Genomic DNA, 21,888 nt, shown 5'->3' with positions numbered 1-21,888 from the left:
TAGAGGCCTAGTACTAAATGTAGTATCTTGCCTGAAGATTTGGTAGGACTATGAGTATTGAAGGCAGTAAGGGATTTGGAAAACCCCACACATTCCATGGAGAACACTACTACCTGATGTGGGCTAGGCATTGGGAAGTGCCTACCTGCCAAAGAGAAAAAACATACTGTATTCATAAAATGGGAATATATTCCTGTTATGAAAGAACTGGAAAACTTTAAAACTAGGCTGTAACAGTACTGAAAATTTTCTCTTTAAGATTAACTCACATTAAAGTAGCTGTGCTACTTGGAAACATTATTTTAGTAACATTCACTTCTGCTTCTTACTCTCTTCTACACAATATTTACGCCAATAATTTTTGATCCTTGCTTTTCTTTGCAGATCTAAAAACATACTGAATTCTTACTTAATACAAACTATTTAAAGCAACTACTCTTAAGCTTTCAGCAGGTACATAATTTTCTGAAAAACCCCAGAAGACAAATATAAGTAAAATAGAACTAACCAGGTTTTGTCTTTAATTGCAGTTGTCCTCTGCTGGTCATATGAGCTCCTCCTCCAAATACAGCAGACCACATTTTGCTGTTAAGTGGATGAGCCACAATTCTAAACAACTCATTGCTAGAATGTGTTGCTAGGCCATGGATGAATAGACTCAGATAGACTGCAGTTAGAATTTCACAAAGTAAAACTGTGAGACCTGGCTGGGCTTCCTCACCCGCAGAATTCAACAGACGTATTAGAGCTGTTATTCCTGTTCATTTAAAAAAAAACAAAACAAGACAACAAAAAAACCAGCTTTTACATGTGTGTGAACATCCTCTGGATTATCATGGGTATTTTGACTGGCAACCTACATTATTTAGTACCTTCCACTGTAGAAAAATTCTGAGTTTTAGAGGGAATTGAAAACTCCAGGAGAAAGTGGCATGCTGTTTATTTTCAAGTGTATTGTAGCTTTTCAGTTTCATATTTTGGACTAACAGTTGAAGAAATATATAGCAACTTCTCAAGAATAGTAGTAGGGGAGAAATCATAAAAAGGCACTCAAACTTTGGGGTATATCTTAAACAAAACACTGGCAGCTTTAATTCAACTCTCTGGTACTGAAATTCCATTATACAATATTTAGTTACATCACCTTAATGAATCTTTCTTCCACCCATGTCTCAAGCTCTTTCCTCTGCTGCTCCTCAGTTCTTTCAGCAAAGAGTCTGCTGTTTATTTGCTACTTTTGATTCAGTGCCTCACATTAAATTTAAAATTTAAAATTTATTTAATTTTTTTACACAGCATCAAAATCCTACACATAAAATAAAACCACTAATTTGCTCATTGACTTTCCTGTGGTGCTTGTTTCACCAGTTACGCTTATAACTGCAGCATAACACTAAGTTGAAATGCTATATTCTCACTTTAGTGGTCAAATCAACCAAAAATCATGGGCACCAATTTGAACTACGCATTGTCTGACAAGTGTTCTTTCACTCAAGTGCTAAACATATTGTAGTATTTTTATGCTTCCACAAAAAGTTGTAGAGTTTCAGATGTGACTTGACTGCGTCACTTTGTGCATATAAAGAGACTGTGCACATTTTGAGACTGATCTGTTGCCTGCAGGGGGAGCAAGTACAGCACAAGACAACACTTCACCCCACTTTCTGTTTACTTGCCCTTTTCTAGAGCCCTCACTAACATTTTTCAGCAAGAAAAGCCAATATAAACCAACCTGACTTAGTGAATAACCAGAATTACTAGTTTACAGGTTTTGAAAAGTGAAGATAACATTTTATTACAGAACTTCTTTTTACTACACAGCTGTTATAAATACTACTAGAGAGTATGGAGCATAGCTATGTGCTCTTACGGTGGATACAGAGAATTAAGTTTTCCTTGAGAGGAAAGAAACAAATCAACTCTTGATACCTGGCCACTGAGCAGGTGATGTATTTGGAGTCACTGTTTCTTCTAAGCTTGCTGTTCTTAGAGAATGGTGCTGTGTTAATAGCACTGTCTGATACACTGTTCCAGTGAACTGATTTGCTTGAAATGAGCTGTGAAACAGAAAAGTGGGATGTTGTATTTACAAAAAAAAGTTGTTTAAAACTATTCAAGTAATAAACCTTTCCAAATACAGGCAGGTGTGAGCACTGCCTTCTGATACACCATCTAATATGCCATCACTACAGTGAGACATTGCACTGACCATGCTCTAAAAGAGTACTTTTCATAGACCTTTACCTGTAGCTGTGGCCATCACAAAGACATTGGTAGATGCAAGCAGAGAGTGACGCTGCTAAGGTATGCATTACATATATCTGTAAGACAAAGTTTTATAGAACATACTACACTCAGGATGAACAGTGGTTAGTATCATAGCCTTTCATGCATACAGATTTGTAACAATGGAACAAGTGCTGAATACGGAAGGTATAAGCACTTACGGCAAAAAATCACTTACAAAGCCACTCACTTCAGAATTCCTTTCAGATAAATCAATTCACTTTGCAATGAAAGGGATGGAGAAGCACTTATCCACCCCATCAACCCATAATCACAGATCATCTCTAGCTGCTGTTTCCAACTAGGAAACAGCAACTTATTAAACCTCTATAGAGTAGTCATAAGTGATTATACCCTAGGTCACTAGCAATATGCTGGCTCAGAATACAAAGGCTTTGCTTCAAAATGCAAATTATAATGCAACTGAAGTTTTTTCCCAATTCTTGTGTAGCTCTCAGACACAATTTACTCAGTATCACGCTGATCATTATTTTTATCATAGCTGATACTTTTCTTACTGTATCACAACACACACATAAAGAGCTAGAGAATCAGTTGATCAAAAAGATCAGTTTTTTAAAAAAGAGTTTCTTATATTTATTTGTCTGTTTCCTCTGAAATGAAGTACAAAGTAGGAACTGAACAATCTCTTGAGCATTCTCTAGAAATCTGTAGTAAAAATAAATATGATCTGGGACCTAACATATACAGAACTCTAGAAAAGATTTAACACCTCAGAAACATAACTTGAAAAACAGACTGTATTTTAATGTATGAACATACATACTGTTTCACATAAAAGACTGTGTTTACTGCACTTTGCTGACAATCTGTTCTTATAATTCAGAACTTAATTTTATTTATGTCTAGAAGTGAAATGCAAAGTTTACCATTAATAAAACAGAAGTAACTTATATAGACATAAAGTCAAAGGCTGACACTGATAATGTTGTACAACACGTCTTCCATAACAGAAGTTACCTTGGACAAATATCCTGTCCTGAGAGAGGCCAATCTACTTCTGCTGTACCAGGCGGTCAGCGTCTCAACAGTAAGTAATAACCAATCAACATTATTTTAGCTCAAGATAAGAACTACAGAAAATACTTGTTTCCCAGTTTTACTGGATACCAGACAGTTTTTAGGGTGTCAGAGAAGATTCATGACTTCAGCAAACTGGTCAATGACAACAACAACAAACCCAAACAACTATAAAAAAATACACACCTTATTGTCCTGAGTATCTGGATGAGGTGGCGAATCAAGGTTTATTATGGCATGTAATATATCATGAGTTAAGTTACCCAGATGTAGCAATGGATTAGCCACCACTGTTTTGGCACTAGCTGTGCAAGCAAATAGGAGAGGTATGGAGCTTTGCTCTGGTAGCGGGCTGGAAGGTATCTGTATTGACTGTTCCTAAAGACAAACAAGAAAAACACACACAGAATAATAGTACAGCTTCCTAAATGGAACAGAAGAACTTTTGAAAAAGGGGAAAGGGATTCTATACAATAAAAAAACCCCATAACCTATAGAAAACAGAATATGTTAAAAACAGATGCATGCTGTAATAGGGAATTTCAATAATAATATGAAACACATACAAAAAATCTACAACAAAACTGAAGCAGAGAAAACAAACTAAGCTCTCCAACATACCTGCTGAGATTCCTGCAATAGCAGAATTAATTCCATTCTGACAGATGCCAAACCTCCACCATGAGAGCCATGAAGTACACAGTAACTAAGGAACATTCTTAGGAGAGACTGGTATTTCAGAAGCCATTGATGTCTTTTCTGAAAGTCTTCTTTCTGTAGCAAATTTTTTTGCTGGTCAGCTACATCTTCAGTGTTTTCATGTAATGTAGCTTTTTCTGGTGTCACACTAATTTCTGGATCTATCTCTTCTACTTCAACACTATAATCACACGTCTTTTGAAGAGCTACCACTTCTCTTTCAAGCCACTGATAAAGCTGATACCTCAACTTCCCACCATCTACCTCATAACCAGTGGACAGTGTACGAAGCTCTACAGTAAGAATTTTCAGACATGCTCTAAACTTCAGCTGGGCTGAAATTATATCTTCTGATGGACTTAGAATATCTTTGTCATCAACTACACTAAAAGATTCTGTGTAGCTAGAACTTGTTTCATATAATTTTTCACCTTTCTTCAGAGGTTTTAGGTCTTTCATTACCAGGGAAGAATCTTCACTTTCATCACTGTCTGACTGTAGTTTCAAGTGTTCATCTCGGAGTACCAGACTTCGTTGGCTGCAGTCAAAGGAAAGAGTTGAACTTGAATGTTTTCCTGATGAAAAATCTGAAGATGAACCTAGACCATTCAATACTGGTTGTGACCAATCAATACTGGAAGATTGCTCCTTTGTTTCTAGCTCTTTAAGTGGAGAAGATGGTGAGAAATCTTTACTAGTATCCAATAAACTAGGGGACCCACAAAATGACTTTGACCTCTTGACAACTTTGGGCATCTTTGATAACACTTCTAAGGCCAACATAGGACAACCAGCTTTAAGATGAGCATATGCAGTGGTGAAAAACAGTCGTCTTTCGCCTAGGTTGATTTTGTCGGCTAATCCATTTTCTACTGTTAGGTAAATGTGCATGGAAGATGTATCAAAAGAGCCAAAATGACGTCTCAGCAGGAGAGGATGTGTTCTTAAGTAGTTATAGAAGTTAAACACTGCAGGGTTACAACTTGATGAGCCACCTTCTTCATCTGAAAAGATATTGCATCATGAGGAAAATCTACTATTCTGCATGAAATCATCCATCTGCAAAGTTCTAAGTTCATTAGAAGGCTATTAGGTCATAACATTCATTCTATGTCTACTTCATTGCACCCCTCCTTCTCACCTTTCTTTGCACCCTTATTTTAATGTTTTGGGAGGGAGGACATTGCCAAAACTAACCACTACTAAAAAAAACAAGCTTGAGTGGGAGAGCAGGAAAGACCTTTAACTTGAAACAGCTGCCATTTCTTTTCCTTGCTCTCAGGCCACTTCTACTACAGTCAAACAAGACCATGTTCCCATTCAATTTAGATTCTAAAGTTTCCATTAATAAATGACAATCAGATGTTACATCTTACCGAAGACTTATTTTTTTAAAAGAGTATTTTTTAAATATTGGATTACTTATTAATTTTGTCCACCGCTTAACAAAAATGCAACTTATAATAATATTAGGAAATACATAACATTTATACTTATTAAGTATTACATACAAATAATTGAATTTTACAGCAGTGCAACACCTACACATTTTAGTGTTATGTCCAAAACAACATCAAAAAAATCCCTTAAAAGATTAAAGCATTAGCATAGGATGATGCACACAGCTTTCAAAGAGTTTGGGTTAGCTGAGATAGACCCTCATTGTTTCCTCTATTAAGAGTTATGGCACAACTAACTACAGATAATAGGAAAAGATATATGAAAGAGCACCTTTTAAGTAAGAAAATAAAGCTAAACACCACAAACAAGCCACTGAACTGATTGAAGAAATACACTTAAAAATTACTTTACACAGGAGGAGGTGATCAAGATGGAAAACACTAATCCTCATTTGCTCAAGATTAACCTGAGGCATGTAACTTCTAGTGAAATCAGTTTTTAAAACAAATTACACGAATGTGGGATCTTGAGTCTTCATTTATCCCCATTAGGTGTCTCAATAGCCAGGAATGAAAACAGTTAGCATGCTAACTACTAGGAACTTGAAACTTTTAACTTAACATTTAACTTCCTTGAGAACATTAACTTCAGGAAATAATACAACTGACTCTTAGAAGGCCTACAAAGCTAGCAAGTGAACAAGGAAAGAATCACTTTAGGAGACGTGGATGCTATATCAGGCAACATATGGACCTCCTTGTATTATAGTAAATATTGGAATCCTTTCTATGGTAATTTATCATTGTGGTAAACCATTCTTTTTAAGGACTAAAAGCTAAAAAACCTCATGTCTTCCATACTCTGCTATGTAACTGTGCAATCAGAATTTTTTTCCAAGGTTGTGATGGAGTCAAAGTAACCAATGAAGTTACCTTGTCTCTTTATCTTTCAGCCAGTGCTGGAAAAAAAACCACCAGCCACATCACCATAGGGTCATTCACATTATCCTGATATCCACATACTTAAAGGATAAATGAAGACTCCATTCATGGGATACAGGATAGTAACAACACAGTCACCACATTTACTATAAAAACCACATACATTGCTACAGCAAGTTATTTAGTAGCAATGGTGAGCAACTGTGCAGTATCTGGTCTCCGACAGACTACACTTTAAGAAACTACTACTTAAATTAACAAATAGTTAAAACCAATGTAACAAGCAAAATACTCATATTCTTACCTCCTTCATCTTCAACAGAATGTTTAATCAAAGCGTCAAGAGCCCTGCTGTAATCTTCCAAAATCCAGCAAGCCATACTTCGCAGAAAAGGGTCACACTGCACATTTACTGAGCTCTCTTTTCCAGGAAACACATTTCCCAAAATTCTCTTCTGTAGTACAGATTTGTAAGTACTAGATACTTCAAACTCTGACTCATAAAGTCTTGATATCACCAGAGCCAATTGAATGTCATTCAGTTTTTCAAGGCAGACCTAAGTGAAAATAAATGTATTTGCAAGACCAAACAATGTAATTTCTCCTCTGGTTAAAATGATCACAAGACAGGTAACAACATGAAATCTGTTCAGAATGGGATAAGTAAGTCTATCAATTTCATCAAAAAATAGTACAAACTATGCAGAATAGCTATAGCCAATGATTTTATGCAAGATCTGATTTGCAATTTCTTCACTTTAAACTCTGACAAGACAACAAATCTTTGAAATCAACTGGCTTCATTCTTGACATCACTGCCAGTGTGCACATGCCACCTCTTGAAGCTGGATGTTTTGGTTATAAAGCTTTACAGAACAAATCCTTCATTACCGAAGACACTTAATTTCTCCCCAACTTTTCAGTTCTAACAGACCCACCAAATAATTGTTTCTGTGAAGGGATTCTAGAAGCCAACCCATATCACTGTCAAAAAGCCTTCATTTTCAGATATGAAACTTCCTAATGAAAAACTATGTTGTCAGAGCAGAGCAGACAATCTGAAAGCAAGTTCATGGTAGGTAGGACTCTTAGTACTATTCTGGAGAAATTACTAATAGGACCTTTTAATATCACTAATATGAGAGAGAAAACAGAACCAAAATTTAAAGAACAAGGATTTATATTTGCTAGTAACTGGGGGACTGGGTGAGCGCATGGAGAGGGGAAGGAGATCAGGGAGGGAAAAAGTACAAACAAAACAGGATCTTCAGGGGTCGTATCAATATATTCAATATATATCTAAGTTTGGGACAATATCACGGTCAAAATGTTTATTTTATTACCTCCACTGCATCTTTTAAGTGTCCTGCCAATAAGAAAAATGCTGCAGAATGTTCAAAACGTTGTTTGCCAAGCAAAGAAAAAGCATTTTTTAATGCTGCTTTACGCCATCTGTCCTCAGTAAAGTTGTTTCCAAAAAACTGTGTCATTTTAGTATCTTTTTGGGACCTGCATATTGAAAATAATTTATGAAAATATATATTTTACCAAATGCATCATTTCCTCAGAGGCCAGTATAATTTTAGAGATATTTTCATTAGGAAATGCAGAGGCTTTCACCACACTAGCAGTATAGAACACTTCATATTTACAAATAACAAAAGTTTAGTAAATACAAAAACTAATGGTATTTTCAGTTAACCTGATACAGTAGATTTGAGACTAAAACTTGAAGCATCTGCCTTCAAAAACAGCAACTGAATTACCTCAGTAAATACAACAAGCTTAAAAACTACTTAATGCAGCGAACTAGTGTAGAAATCAAATATCAGCTTTCAATGGTAACGGTAACATCTGTGCTTCTTTCAGATTACCATCACACTCAACTTGTTTCCCAAAATTACACTAGACAGTATGAAAGCTCCACGTAAGAGCTTGCATGTCTCCTACCTATATAATCCCCAGATCACAGCCTTCTTTTTCATTGCAAGGTAGAAAACGGCAGCATCAAGTGGATCATTGTTTCGCTGAAAGGCTGCTTTAGCGACCTGCGGACAGTTCAACAGAAATAAAACAACTAAAATTTAAATTACGCTTAAATGGGATTCTTGTTGTTTCTGGTATCCCATGCTTCATAATGCTTGGAAGTTCTCTTTAATATAGAACCCCTCCTCTCACTACAAGTCTGACATGAGAACGTGTGAAAATACCACAGCTCCAACCCCTTGTTTTTGTTTGGTATCATTTAGCTTATGCTTTTTCAGTTCAAGAAGATTTTTGTCAGATCAGATAGGAATGTTTACATCTGACAATTTCCCGAAATCATAACAAAATTGATTTATTAGTTGCTCTGGTAATCAAAGGACAGATGGAGTCTTGAAGAACAGGCTGGGACCAGTAACAACAGGAGAAAAGTTGTTTAGAGGAGATTACTTTTGGAGATCGGAAAGGAAAAAGGGGCAAGTGGTAGCAAGAATAGTACAAGACTCATGTAAGGTAACCTTAAGTGGAGGCCCAGAATACCGAAAATTTCTTAAATGCAAGGGAGATAAGTTTCATAACATGATGATTAATTGCTGAAAATGGAAAAGTAAAAGCAGAAATGTAAAAGTAGAGACAGGCATTTTACCAGTTTTTGCTTTTTAGTGAAAGTAATTTTCTAGCTCAACACACTTAGCTTTTTCAAGAGCTTAAAGTAAGTGCTAATGAGGTTAGGCTTTCTGCCACATCTGTGATGAATAAAGTACGTATTAAAGAAAAAATCAAAACACTCAAAAACCAAAAACAAAACAAGAAAACTCCACCAAGCAAAAAAACACAACTAAACCAAACAATAGAAGGTTTTGTTATCATGGATATGTATCAATTTGCAAGACAGATGTACAATATCTTAGACTGCTGCATTTCTGAATACAGCTTTTTGCCTAACTTGTTTCCTAATTTTGGTATGAAAAAATCCTATGTTGTCAATCTGCATCTTGAGCATCTACAATAAGCAATGTATACAGCTGCCTTCAAAAAGGAGTATCTAAAATGTCAAAATGTACTTCATACTGGAATTTGAAATCTAAAGTATTAAAAAATAGATAAATATAAAAGTTCATAGTCATACAATAAACTGTATGTACAAAAAAATTACAGCATAAAACATTCAGAAACATTGAATGTATGTAAAAATTTAAAACCACATACATAGAAGGTAAACTCCAGAGGACAGCTGTTTGAAAAAAGTTTGATAATTTTGTTTCAGAATTCTATGTTTACCTTTTCTATGCATCTCCGCAGGCTATGGATATTTCGAACCCACCATCCTATACCCATAGCTCTGAGTTCTGACCATGTTGGATTTTCTTTCTGCATTGCAGGTAGCATGCTCAGTAGCTCTTCTTCTGCTACTGAATGAAATGCCCAGGCAAAATGACTAGTAGATAAGCCTACAAAATAAGCAATTAAAAAAACCAAACCAACAAACAATAAAAGAGATTAATTAATAAAATAATTCAGAATCTGAATTCAAGTGGGTGGAGAAGGGAAGAAGGTTGAATTGTTTATTTAGGCTAAGTGCATTGCTGATGAAGCAACAGAAATTTAAGAATATTTGTAAGCACTGCATATCAAATACTACAGAAAGCTAATACAGATGAAAAAACTTCACCTGCAAACTCTTCATGTAAGTTTGCAAAGAACAGAGTTACTTAGTGAAGCTTAAAACATATTTATAGTGAGTGGCATTAAGATTAGCCATGATACATACTGATTAAGCTTTTCAAAGTCTTGAAAGGCAGGTTCACTATTTTGACTTGGATTAGAAAATGCAAAGTTTCAGATAATCACAGTAGAAAACAGGTCTGAGGATAGAGATACAAAGGAAAACTGGAAGACAGCAATTACTAAGCAGAAGCATAGCTGGCTATGGATAACTGCAACTCTGGTGTGGGCCAGGAGATGATGCTTTGCAGAGACACACTCAACTACACATCTGCAGGTGCCTTGGAGGCACTTCATATTTTCATCAATTTCTGAGCTCAGCAGAAGGCAAAGTATCTCAGCTAAAAGTACTCCATCAGAGAGCTAACTCAGCAGTACTCTGTGGCAGTCCAGGAAAATTCCAATCTCTGATGCAGCTGAGGGGTGACAAGCCACAAGACTGGAAATGCCACCAACTGTCATGCTGAATAACAAAAGGGTAAAGAAGCAATCACAGTTAGTCCATTAGATTTGATTAGGCCTAATCAAATCCATCTCATTCTGTTGTCTGCAATAGCAGGTTGGAACTACTTAAAAAAGAACTACTTATACAAAAGAAAACTATTTGACATAGTTCACTGGATAATTACAGTAAGTCTACAAAAACCATTTAAAGTCCGAGTAGTCTGTTAAGATTTTTTTTTCCAATTATGTTTTACAAAACTAAGTAGATACGTACTCTATTTTTTACTGCATTATTCCTGTAGAAGGTTGGTACCAGAAGTACAAAAAAGCCAGTTCTTTTGTGGAAATAGGAAAAATTAAAACTAAAAAAAAATGGTCAGAAAAAAAAAATCACTTCAGTTCCAAGACTCCTACCTAAACCAAACATTTTCTTCTCTGGCATACCTTACTATTCAACAATACTTTAAAAAAAACCACAACAAACACAACAAAATAACTCATTGATTTTGCAGAGGCATGTCAACAGCACAGCAATCAAATGCAAAGCTATGTCACTAAGAATCACCTCATCTAAGAAAACACATCAGTTACCTTGATGAAGCAGTTGAGCTCGATGTACAGGAGGAAGTGAAGTTGTTAGAAATGTGTGAAGCCGAACAGCCAATAAAAATTTTAAACCACACTCATCAAGAGTTTCTCCACCTGGAATTAAATATTTTCATACACACTTTAGAGAAAATACTAAAAGCAGCTATTAGGTGTCTTACAATTCTGTGACTAATAACACTTTACATTCATAAATGTAATAGTTTAATTCATAGCTCTTCCCTTCAAGGAAAAGAAAATAGGAAAATTTCAAATATAAAATGTTTTGAAGTTATTTGGTCTTAATACAAGAAACAGAAAAAGTGTTACATATAAAAAAAATCCATAAACTTATTTCTCAATCTACATAATGCAACAAACATTGGCCATTAAGAAAGCTGTCTCTTCAAAAGTGAATTAAAATCAATTACAGCATGTGAACTGATAGAGCAACACTGACATTAACAGCAATACAAAATTTGATCTTATGGAGGTCTGAAATCTTGAAACGTTAGTTAAACAGTAAATACTGTGAAGGCACAGTAAATAACACAGGCTACGCTATGAAACAAAACCAGTATATGCTTTTATAAGCCACAAAAATATTCCAAAATAGAAAAAACTCCCATAAAAGGTTGTGAAGCACAGTAATGCATTTAACTTAGAACAGACTGCTTACCCTGATTTCTGTCTCTGCTTTCTCCAATGTCAGTACTGGTAGTAGCAATTGTATCTGCTAAGGCCATCAATGACATTTGTTCCATCCTAGTCAGACCTGGCAAGCTTGAATGAAGCAAGTGACGAGAAAGAACTTGAGCATGCTCTGGTCCAAAGTAAGTTGGGCTATACTGAGAAAGATCGATGACTTTTGGTTTTGAAGTGTCTTCATCTGCATCAAATGTAACAAGTTCATCTGTACTTACAACAGCACTATGAAAGAGATCTTCATAATTGTCATTGGGCATATCTATTTTATTTTGACTATTCGGATTATTAGACTTCTCTGTACAGGAATAAGATGAATCCTCATCTGCAGCAAGCAGAGCATACAAAGGCAATGGTGGAACAGAGTCTATTTCAATATAGTCCTTAGCCTCAGTTTTGCTGAATGTTTTGGGATCTCTTGCAGTACTTCCACTAGCACTGATGGTCAGAGATCTGTGCCTCTTATCATGATTAGGTTCAGATTCATTTATAACAACAACTTCTCCAGCAATGCACTTCACCAGATGGGACAGAATGGCTTTTGCTCTACGTACTTTACCAAGATCCATGAGTTCCAACAGTTGATATGGGTGGTACTGAGGTAATGTGGGAGATAATGTATGAGCTGCTTCAAAAAGACCAGAATCTTCCATTTCTGTAGACAGATCACAAGCAGATCTTTTCCCACTAAGTTTCTGTGCAAGGCTGGTCATAGATTTGGTCAAAGTTCGCTTTGGTGGATGCAGACTTGAGGCAGCTGACTGGCTTTGTTTCATTAAGCTAGATATACATGGCATACTTCCACCATAAGAATCTGTACTAACTAGTTCCTGCTTGGAAGGAGACTGCCACTGGGAATAAACATGCATTTCACAATCCATTCCAACTACAAGAATGCCATCACGGACCCAAGACAAGGAGACTGGAAAAGGAGGTGATCCCTCTACAGATGAAACCAAGTCAACACAACGCAGCAGAACAAACTTAGAAAGAGTTGTAGCCTTCGTACTGCCACTATGGGAGATCGCTACAATCTCCTTACCATTTTGTTCTTGCATTTTCCCAGACAGCTGACCAAACATAAGAAGTTTTGAGCCAATTCCCACTGTTAGGATATGTGAACCATCTTCCCTAGACATCCAATCTAAGTGTACTAAGTGCTTAGTGCTGGGCATAATATTCTCATAATGAGAGACAGAAACATCTTGTCGGTTACATGCCACTAAATGACTATCAGTACTAGCACCAGAGTCTAACATGGTGCCTATCTCATCTAAATGAAGAGTCTGTTCTAGAATCCAGGAAGAACCCCCTGTAGATTCACATTCAAAAATACTAACATGCATTATAAAATCTTGAGAAAAATCACTGGTTTTAGATGGTACCTGCTTGTATGCTACAGCTAATCTGTTTGTGTGTGCACAGCTAACTTCAGTTGGCCTTCCAGGAACATTAATAGCACTACTATTAAGACGTCCATCCTCAATCAGTAATGGCCATTCTTCCCACACATATGTAACATAGCTATGTGCACTCTGTTCTGGCATAGAAGAAGCTGATGATTCAGTGGTAACTCTGCATCTCCAGAACCGAACTTTTCCATCAGAGCATGAAGTAGCCAGCAGATATGGTGCACGACAAACAGGATATATGGAAGAAGAACTAAGATGTCCTGAAACGAAATAAAATCCACTTTTACTGGGGGAAATATTAAAAACTGAGCAAAAAAGTAAATAAGTTTTTATTCATTTATCATGTATTATTGTGAAACAAAAAATACTAGCACTTCCTTGAAGGGGGTTGTTACAGGGCCGCACAAAGGACACACCATGACAAAAAATACTATGAAACCACTTTACCCTTTGTTTCCATTTAATGCTCTAGAGAGGAGTCAAGTCACATGATTTAAACCTGAATATTAATATCTATAATTTCTCTCATCAAACATTTCCCATTCAGAAATCTAAAAATCTTTGTAAAATATTTTTTGGAAAAAGATTACTGATGAAAGCTTAAAATTTAAGATGAGATTCTACAAAAATTTTCATTAATGACTGGAAAAACAAATTTGTGTTTCTGTAGTTTCTTTTACTGCAAGAAAAACAAATTTGTGTTTCTATAGTTTGTTTTGCTGCAAGAATCTGGAATTCAATAAACATTATACCTTAAATAAAAGCTTTATTTTAGAATTAGTTCCACAGTAAAGCTATAAAGTCAGGGGAGCAAATTTCAGCAAACCTTCTGGATCGACCTACAAGTGCTTTAATTTCAACTACCAAACTTAATATTACTTTGTTTCTATTTTAAGACCAGGCATAAAGGCAAAGATTCTTTATTTTATTCTTTTAAAAAAAATTACAAACCTGCTGATGGCTTTACACTTATTATCTCAACTCCCTCTGGCAAATTCAGCTCTTGACTATACACCATTTTGGAAGACAGCGTAAGCCAGCTGGTGCTCTGAAGGTTTGCTCTACAGGCCTGATACTTTGGAGAGAAGGATGATTGGATCTTCTCTGGATCTGGTGAAGAATACATTTCTTCTCTTTGTGCTGCTGCTTCAGGTGTATTTGAATCTATCCTTTCATCTAAAAAAGTTTGTCATTAAAACTGCATTGTCAATTTTAAAAAGTCAATTATTTCTTTTAACCTAAGTAGTAATTTTAGTAATCTTAAAAGTTTCAGAAAGAAAAATGACTTAAAATTTTACTTTCATTTTAATGAAATGCATTTCTACATTCAGATTTAAAGAACACCTCTCAGATTAAATACTTCTGAAATTCTAGAACTGCTGAGAAGTTACAGCTTTAAACTCTTCAGACTTGAAATAATCAAACTGTAACCAGAAACACCAAAACTACAAATGAAAGAGGTTATGCATGTGGTTATCCACAGAAGTTAATGCTTTATGAAGCACAAAATACCTGCAGCTACAGAAAATTACACTAAGACCTCCATGTCTTATCTTCCAAGTTGGGAAAACATATTTTTCAGAAATTTTATTAATACATTTCCTTAAATTGTAGGATCTCTGTGATTATGTGATATAAATAACATAATACTTTAAAAAAAAACAAAACCAAAACAACTCTAAACAGCTGAAGTATTGATTTGGAACATGAAAACTGCCAATAAGCTGGTTGAAAAGCAACCTTATCATTATCATTAAGGTTCTCATATAAGCAGATTAGAAAATTTGGGTCTTTAAGCCTTCTCACAAACTTGTAAATTAATTGCAATAATACTTAAAATAACTGGAGACATTTTGCCTTTGAAAGCAAGACAAGTACCGATTTGACTTAAATTACACAAACATGCACTATAAAAGATCACTTTGGCATGTTGCGAATGCCAAATTTCTGTTTTCTTGAAATCTTTAAACACTAACAGAAAACTACTGAAGTTTATTTTAGTTTACTTAAAAAGTTTTATAGTTTTTGTGATAGCTTGGTAGTCTGAAGGAGAACCAGCAGATTTCAGAATTTCAAAAATGCTCATAAAATTGTATCTCTGATGTTTAGATACTTCGGACTATGGTCCAATTTAGAATGGACATGCAAACTCAAAAATTGCAGAACAAAAACTTCTGAGAAGCAAACATCCAAACTGCTAGGCTGTATTAAAATCAGATAAATATATCTGTCCTTAGAAGGTACAAAAAATACTAAACTTTGGGCTCAAGATGAACTCAAAAGCTTCAACATTCTGAAGATTAAGAACTAACCAAGAAAGAATGGATTGTGAAGTAAGCTTGTAATCTAAGAATTGCTGATTATTTTTAAAAGCCGAAATGCAATTTAGAATACACTGAATAGCAGAAAATATTAACGTGATAGTGTCTTTTTTTAAACAGAAAACTAGAAGAAAGCAAGCTTACCTACTGAGACAGGAATTGACTTCAAATGCAAATGCCACATATGTAGTAATGAATGGTTCTGAGTATACTCTATTACTATTAAGTAGAATTTTTCAGAGAATCCATTCCGATGGTTTCCTGATGAAATTCAGAACAAGAAGATATTAGTGGTTATTCATCTGAAAGCAGAACTAAATGTTTTACTGTAGGAAAATTTTTACTGTAAGTGAATTTGTTATGTTTTTAAAAACAACATGACCTAAATATTTATATGCTGCATTAAAAAGAAGTCTTTAAAACTAAAGAGCTTTAAAGTACTAGAAAACACTTTCAAATCAGAATGTATGCAAATGATATGCTTCTAATTTGCAGTTTTTCAAAGGGTCCATTTAGCCCAATTTCCTACATGGCAGCAATCCATACAGACCTTCAGAACACATATCCTCTAAGATCAAATAGCTTCCCTATTTCTTTTCAGTCCTTTCTGCATATCATACTAAAACATACAACAAACTTGTGCTGTTGAGCAACACTTCTTTTTGTTCTCTATGTTACTCCTAATTTTCAACACCCCATTTGTGTTTTTTGGCCTCTACTGAAAGTTACGTTGACGTTTTCATAGATTACTTCCATTACTCCCAATCTCTCTCAACTAGAAACATCTAATTCAGAGTTGATCACTGTGTACAGATGGTTCAGATAATATTTCCCTAAGTGTTAACCAATAACCAGGTTATTATGCAGTATTTTGACATTTTTACACAACTTCACCTCCTTTTATTCAGCATTCCCTTTACTACTGCAGAGGATTTGGTATCACAAACTTGACACAAACTCTCACTGTTTTCTTCCACATTAATTCATTGGAACAGAACAAAAATTGAGATGCCTATAAACAAACACTGACCCACTCCACCAAGGAAAACTCATCATTTATACCAGATTAATTCAGATCAGCCATAAGACCTGTAAGTCCACACACTACTAATACTACTGTATTTTATAGTTGTGATTTGGAGGGATTTCTTTGGCATGGTTTATACACTACACAAGACCTAAGCAGCAGTACTCACCCTATGTAATACATTCACCATGAAAGGATGCAATAAACTTTGTTTATGTCATACCCTACAGCTACAGGCTCTATGTTTAGAACTCTTCTCCCTTCATTTAAGAAAGGTATCAGCAACGGAATGATTAACACAGTATATGATGGGTAACTCGTGAATTAAGCTACTTTATCTAAAATTTGATTCCACAAAGCTGTATAACAAGTTATCTTTCCTTTGTAGAATGAAAAATACAGTACTTTGTCTTCAATGTTCTATGAAAACAAATTCTTTACCAGAGTCTGATAAGTTGTTCTTCTTTTCAGTTATTTCCTTCTCTTGGTTATTTAAAATGAAATCTTCTTGAAAAACATGGAATAACTGTGTTTTCCTGCCATGCTAAGAAAGGAAAAACACACACAAGAAGTTAACATCAGGGACTATATTATTCAAGAATGCTCTCTAACATGGGAGCTTGTAACTTGATATGTTATACACATCAATGAAAGACTTTTCCAGAAAATGCACCTTCATTACTCACACTCTTTTCATTTATAGGTACTATGAAACCAAAAGCAAGATGTCAGCATCAATCCTTAGATACCTCATCTTTACCTGAAGGAGAGCTACAGGCATAACCTTTATTATTAACATCTTCTTAACAAGCAAATTACGGTATAAAATGAGAACAGAAAAAATAAATAAATCTTACAAGCTCTGTGATAGCATCCAGTTCAATGATACATCCTGGGCGAGCTGTAGATTGCTGACTTACGATGTTAAAAACTTCACCGACATATTTCTGTTTAAAAAGAGTCAGTGAGATAGTACTGTTAACTCAGTTTTGGGCATTTCTCTGACACAGCCTGCTAAGTGCAATATCACTATGCAAATGTTACCTAAAGCATTAAATATACACTGCTTGTGATCCACCAAGAACACAGGTAATATTCACAGTTTTATCAAGAGCCGCATTGTTTTTGATGGCTGAGAAGTGCCAAGAACATCTGGAAAGCTTCACATTCAGCACTTCATTGTCCTTTACTCAAGCTGCATCGTCACCTCAAATTTTCCTTAGGATGGACAATGCACACCACGCACAGTTCGTTGCTCTGTTATTACAGAAGTATTTCCCAACCACACACTGACCTGGCTTAATATGCAGAGTTTGATATGAAATGAAATGCAGTATGGCTACAATGCTACAAAGCTTTACCATATCTGTTTTAACAAGCAGAGCTGAACTACCATAACCTGTGAAATGCTCAGCAAGCAGCTTAATCAGTTAACAAGTCTGAAACTAGTGCTACTGAATTAAGTTCCAACCTCCAAAAACTTGAGACAGCTTTTCACTTACAGAAATTTCTGGATTGGAGAGCTCACACAAAAGTTTCTTAGCATCTATTACAGCTTGATATAATCTCAAATGCTGTCCATCACTAGCCACAAAGCAGGCACTTGGAGAATTACAGTATGCACCTGAAAAAGAAAAATGCAAAACGTGTTCAAATACTCAAACAACAATTTGCTCCCTTTTTTTGGCAAGTGGCAATTTTGAAGATATGAGAGAAAACAATGTATCATAAAAAACTCCTCTTGTGTTAATTTCTGTTCATAAGCAAGAACTACAAAGTTTAATGCTACACTCAGCAACCATATCACAGTAAATGAAAGGAAATGAGAATCCCATTTGCAAACCAGAACAGTATCTACCTCCACTTTTAAGTGTTCAACATGCTCTGAAGTATGCACCAGCATCTAAAAACTTCACTGCAATAGCTCCCAAAATATCAAATACATAAAAGAAGGCAAAAGAACACAGCAATTCTTCAAACAGGAATGAACAATTTCCAAGTACCAGCACCTCAGAAATTTGTAAAGTAAAGGATCCATGCTTAACATTTTTCTGATGCATTCAAGTATATCTACATTATCTACTTAATAGCATTATTAGGTCATATTACTTTTATTCTTCAACACTTCACAAATCAGGAAATGAAACTCACCGAGGCAATAGCTGGGTATAAGTGTGGGCAGCCATGCAACATTAGAAAAAGCTGAAACATGGAGGGAATTGATCCGAGCAAGTTCAGAAACTCCACCAGAGAAGGACAAAGGCCCAACAGGGTCAACTCTCCAAAGAATAAGTTCACTGTAAACTGCATTCGGATCCTGGGAAGTTATATTTGCATTGCTTCTACTTTGAAGCCTTAGTGGTGACTCCTGAGACTTTAAAGAATCATTTGCCTGTTTTGCATTCTCAACATCTGGTGAAATTAGAGCATTGTGATGTGAGGTTGTAAGCAGCAGTGGTAATACTGAGTGGCAAGCCAAGTCATTAAGATGAAAACGGTGACCACAATATCGGGATTTATGTGAAATACTGAGTACAGTTGAAAAAGCAGATTCCTCAGCAAAACTCACTAGCCATTGGTTCAATGACCCATCTGCATGTTTGGAAATCATCATAACATTGGGCGTGAAGATACTTAGTTTTAAACTGTTGGTTGATTTACTGTGTCCAGAAGAGATAAGCATAGATGAAGATCGTGTAAGGCCAGGAGGCTTTTGTTTGCCCTGTTGAATAGCTAAGTCCACATTTTTGGTACAAGCATACATCACTATACTTCTGCAAAGAGAGTTTGCATCACCTGTTGGAAACGCAACAGGAATTCTCGAGACAAACGACACCTGGAATTTTAAGGAAGGGAGAAAGAATAAGTATTAAAGCTATTTTCTCATCATACTTCTCACTGAACAATAAAGCATAATCCAGAAAAAATAAAGTACCTGCACCTGGCGAAACATGCCAGGCTGGTATTCATCTAGCCAGTCCACATGCCATACCAGCAGTGAACCGTCTATAGCATGTATACTGAATAGCATGTCAGCATTTTTATTCCATTCAGAAAGTAGTACTTCAATTTCGTGATCAATAATTGCAGAAGATAAAGGAACAAGGCTTGAATTCGGAGTAGTTTTCTCATCACACAGTTCCTTCTTTTCCTGGTTTCCTTTTTGTTCATCTCCATTTTCATCAGCTTCTACAACACACAAAGATATATATATATATACACACATATATATAATATTCAAAAGCAGAAGCATAGCAAGCAGTGTTATTCAGGCACTAGAACACCTTTCAGGCCATTTATAAATCACTCATATAAACACAAATTTAAAATTATGAAAATTTTAACCAGAAATCTGAAGTGGCCTTCAGTAAATGACTAACAAACCAAAATAGTTTACTGTAATCTGAAATAATTTTAATATGAAATGGAGAAAAAAATAAAGGTAATTGAATACATTAAGTTACAGAATAAAGCTATTTAAATTAAGTATACATTAATATTAAAAACAAAAAAAGTAATTTCTAAGGTTGCTTCGTTAATGTTAAAATAACATACTTTCTTGCAAAGGCTTCCACGTCAGCCGAAGTAAATAAAGCAGTTTTCAGCATAACTATCTCAAAACCTTTGAAACCACCATAAAAGAATTCAGAATTTCTAGATACAAATTTTTATAAGTCATTTATGTACTTCCAGCACAAGAGAAGGAAATGCATAGAAATGCCACTGCAATCTGTCTGTATCCTTACATGTCACACCGCCCACCTCTTACTTCACATGAAAGAACGTTACAAATTGCTTTGTAAAATGGAAGCCATCTGTCTATAGTAAGATTTTTACCTTCTTCTGATCTGCCATCCATTTGATTAGATTCCTCAGTGTTAGTCTCAGGAGAATGATGCTCAAAACTCTTTTTAAGTTGTTGCAGAAATACTTCCATGGACAAGGTAAAATGAAGTTCTTTGTTGTGTAGCCAGTGCACAACAAAAGGTCCACTTTTTTCTTCATTTTCACCAAGACTCAGAGATGTGATAGAAGGGAGTAGAGGAATATCTACCAGAAAAATATATTGACAATTTTGAAAACCAAAAAATCTTTTAAGAGAAATTGTTTTTAAGCAGAAACCTTACCATCAAAGACATACATTAAGTGTACTCCCCTTGTCATTCCTTTCACCAACATCATCTACTTTTAGTATTAAATTGCTTGACTGCTACCACAGGTAGGCTCTTGGTATGCTTACACTGGGATTACAGTATGCACTGTTACACCTTCATGATGTAATACTGTCTGTACACATTCATTTACCTTGTCTTTTGCTACTACAGCTCAGTAAGAACCAAATAATTTAAGCATAATTTCCCAACATTCAGTCTACAATAGAGGCTGCAGTTAAGGACTATCTATGACAGGGATTACACTAACAAAAAGATGATGTCCTCTGTAACACCATCACATAAAGCCAGGATTCCTGATTCTTATGGATTTGGTTACTTTATTTTACAGTGTCCTATGATGCTACCTGGTGTACCAGGTGGCTATGAAAAATAAAGTACTAATCACAAAGCAAGTGACAGAAGCAAGTATCAGACTGCTGCAGAGTAACATCATCTAAATTAAGCATGGTTAAAAAGCAGCTAGGTGATTTACTGCAGTTTCCACAAATGAGCCATACAGCAACATGCTAAAAGCTCTACCTGCATTTATAATCATAGGATGCTTTGGGTAGGAAGGAACCTTAAACATCATCCAGTCCAACCCCCCTGCCATGGGCAGGGACACCTCCCACCAGACCAGGTTGCTCAAAGCCCTGACCAACCTGGCCTTGAACATTTCCAGGGAGTGGAATTTAATTCCCACCTAGAAGTCTCTATACATATTCTCTTCCTCCTTCTGCTCCCTATTTATGCAGCATTACTTAAAATTCCATGCCCTGGGAGACAAAATACTTTTTACTCCAATTTTATTTTCTTTTCAAAGCTAGTAATGGCTTTGAATTACCTCTCCTCCAGTCTAACCTAAAACAATAACTGAGAGCACGCAGACCAAAGAAAGACCCAAAAGGACAGCCAACCATCAATTTTACTGTGAGGAGGGGATACAGCAGGGAAAGGGGCAAGAGGAGCACTGAATATTTAAGAAATACAGTCTGTCTTCCTAAAAATGCCACTTAATGTCAGTCTCCAAAACAAAACTTTGAGGAAAGAATTCTGTTGACCTCTCTTTGTAAGACAAAGCTACAGTAAGTGTGGATAAAATGATGAATTAGAAAGATGACTTTTTGGATTAGATTATAAATCTACATAGTATGAGTATATATC

The 21,888-nt window shown here is 35.6% G+C and overlaps 1 protein-coding gene across 1 annotated transcript; it reads right to left on the bottom strand.

Annotated features, from left to right (window-relative positions):
* Positions 1-31: 31 nt before the first annotated feature.
* Positions 32-20,749, bottom strand: DMXL1 (Dmx-like 1; the record flags this gene model as incomplete). The annotated part of the gene is made up of 21 exons (XM_010192911.1): positions 20,698-20,749; positions 20,408-20,620; positions 19,506-19,759; positions 18,722-19,406; positions 18,073-18,194; positions 17,428-17,517; positions 17,012-17,114; positions 15,688-15,804; positions 14,174-14,398; positions 11,785-13,482; positions 11,112-11,222; positions 9,633-9,802; positions 8,319-8,416; positions 7,712-7,877; positions 6,673-6,925; positions 3,949-5,030; positions 3,514-3,705; positions 2,245-2,321; positions 1,930-2,057; positions 509-757; positions 32-145 (listed from the first exon to the last, which is right to left on the bottom strand). Coding segments are annotated over exons 1-21 (6,199 nt in total), but the record flags the coding sequence as incomplete, so codon positions are not given.
* Positions 20,750-21,888: the final 1,139 nt, after the last annotated feature.

This window comes from Mesitornis unicolor, unplaced genomic scaffold, assembly GCF_000695765.1.
Source record: "Mesitornis unicolor isolate BGI_N332 unplaced genomic scaffold, ASM69576v1 scaffold21169, whole genome shotgun sequence".
Classification (NCBI taxonomy): Eukaryota; Metazoa; Chordata; class Aves; order Mesitornithiformes; family Mesitornithidae; genus Mesitornis; species Mesitornis unicolor.
This window is presented reverse-complemented; position numbering and strand designations above follow the sequence as displayed.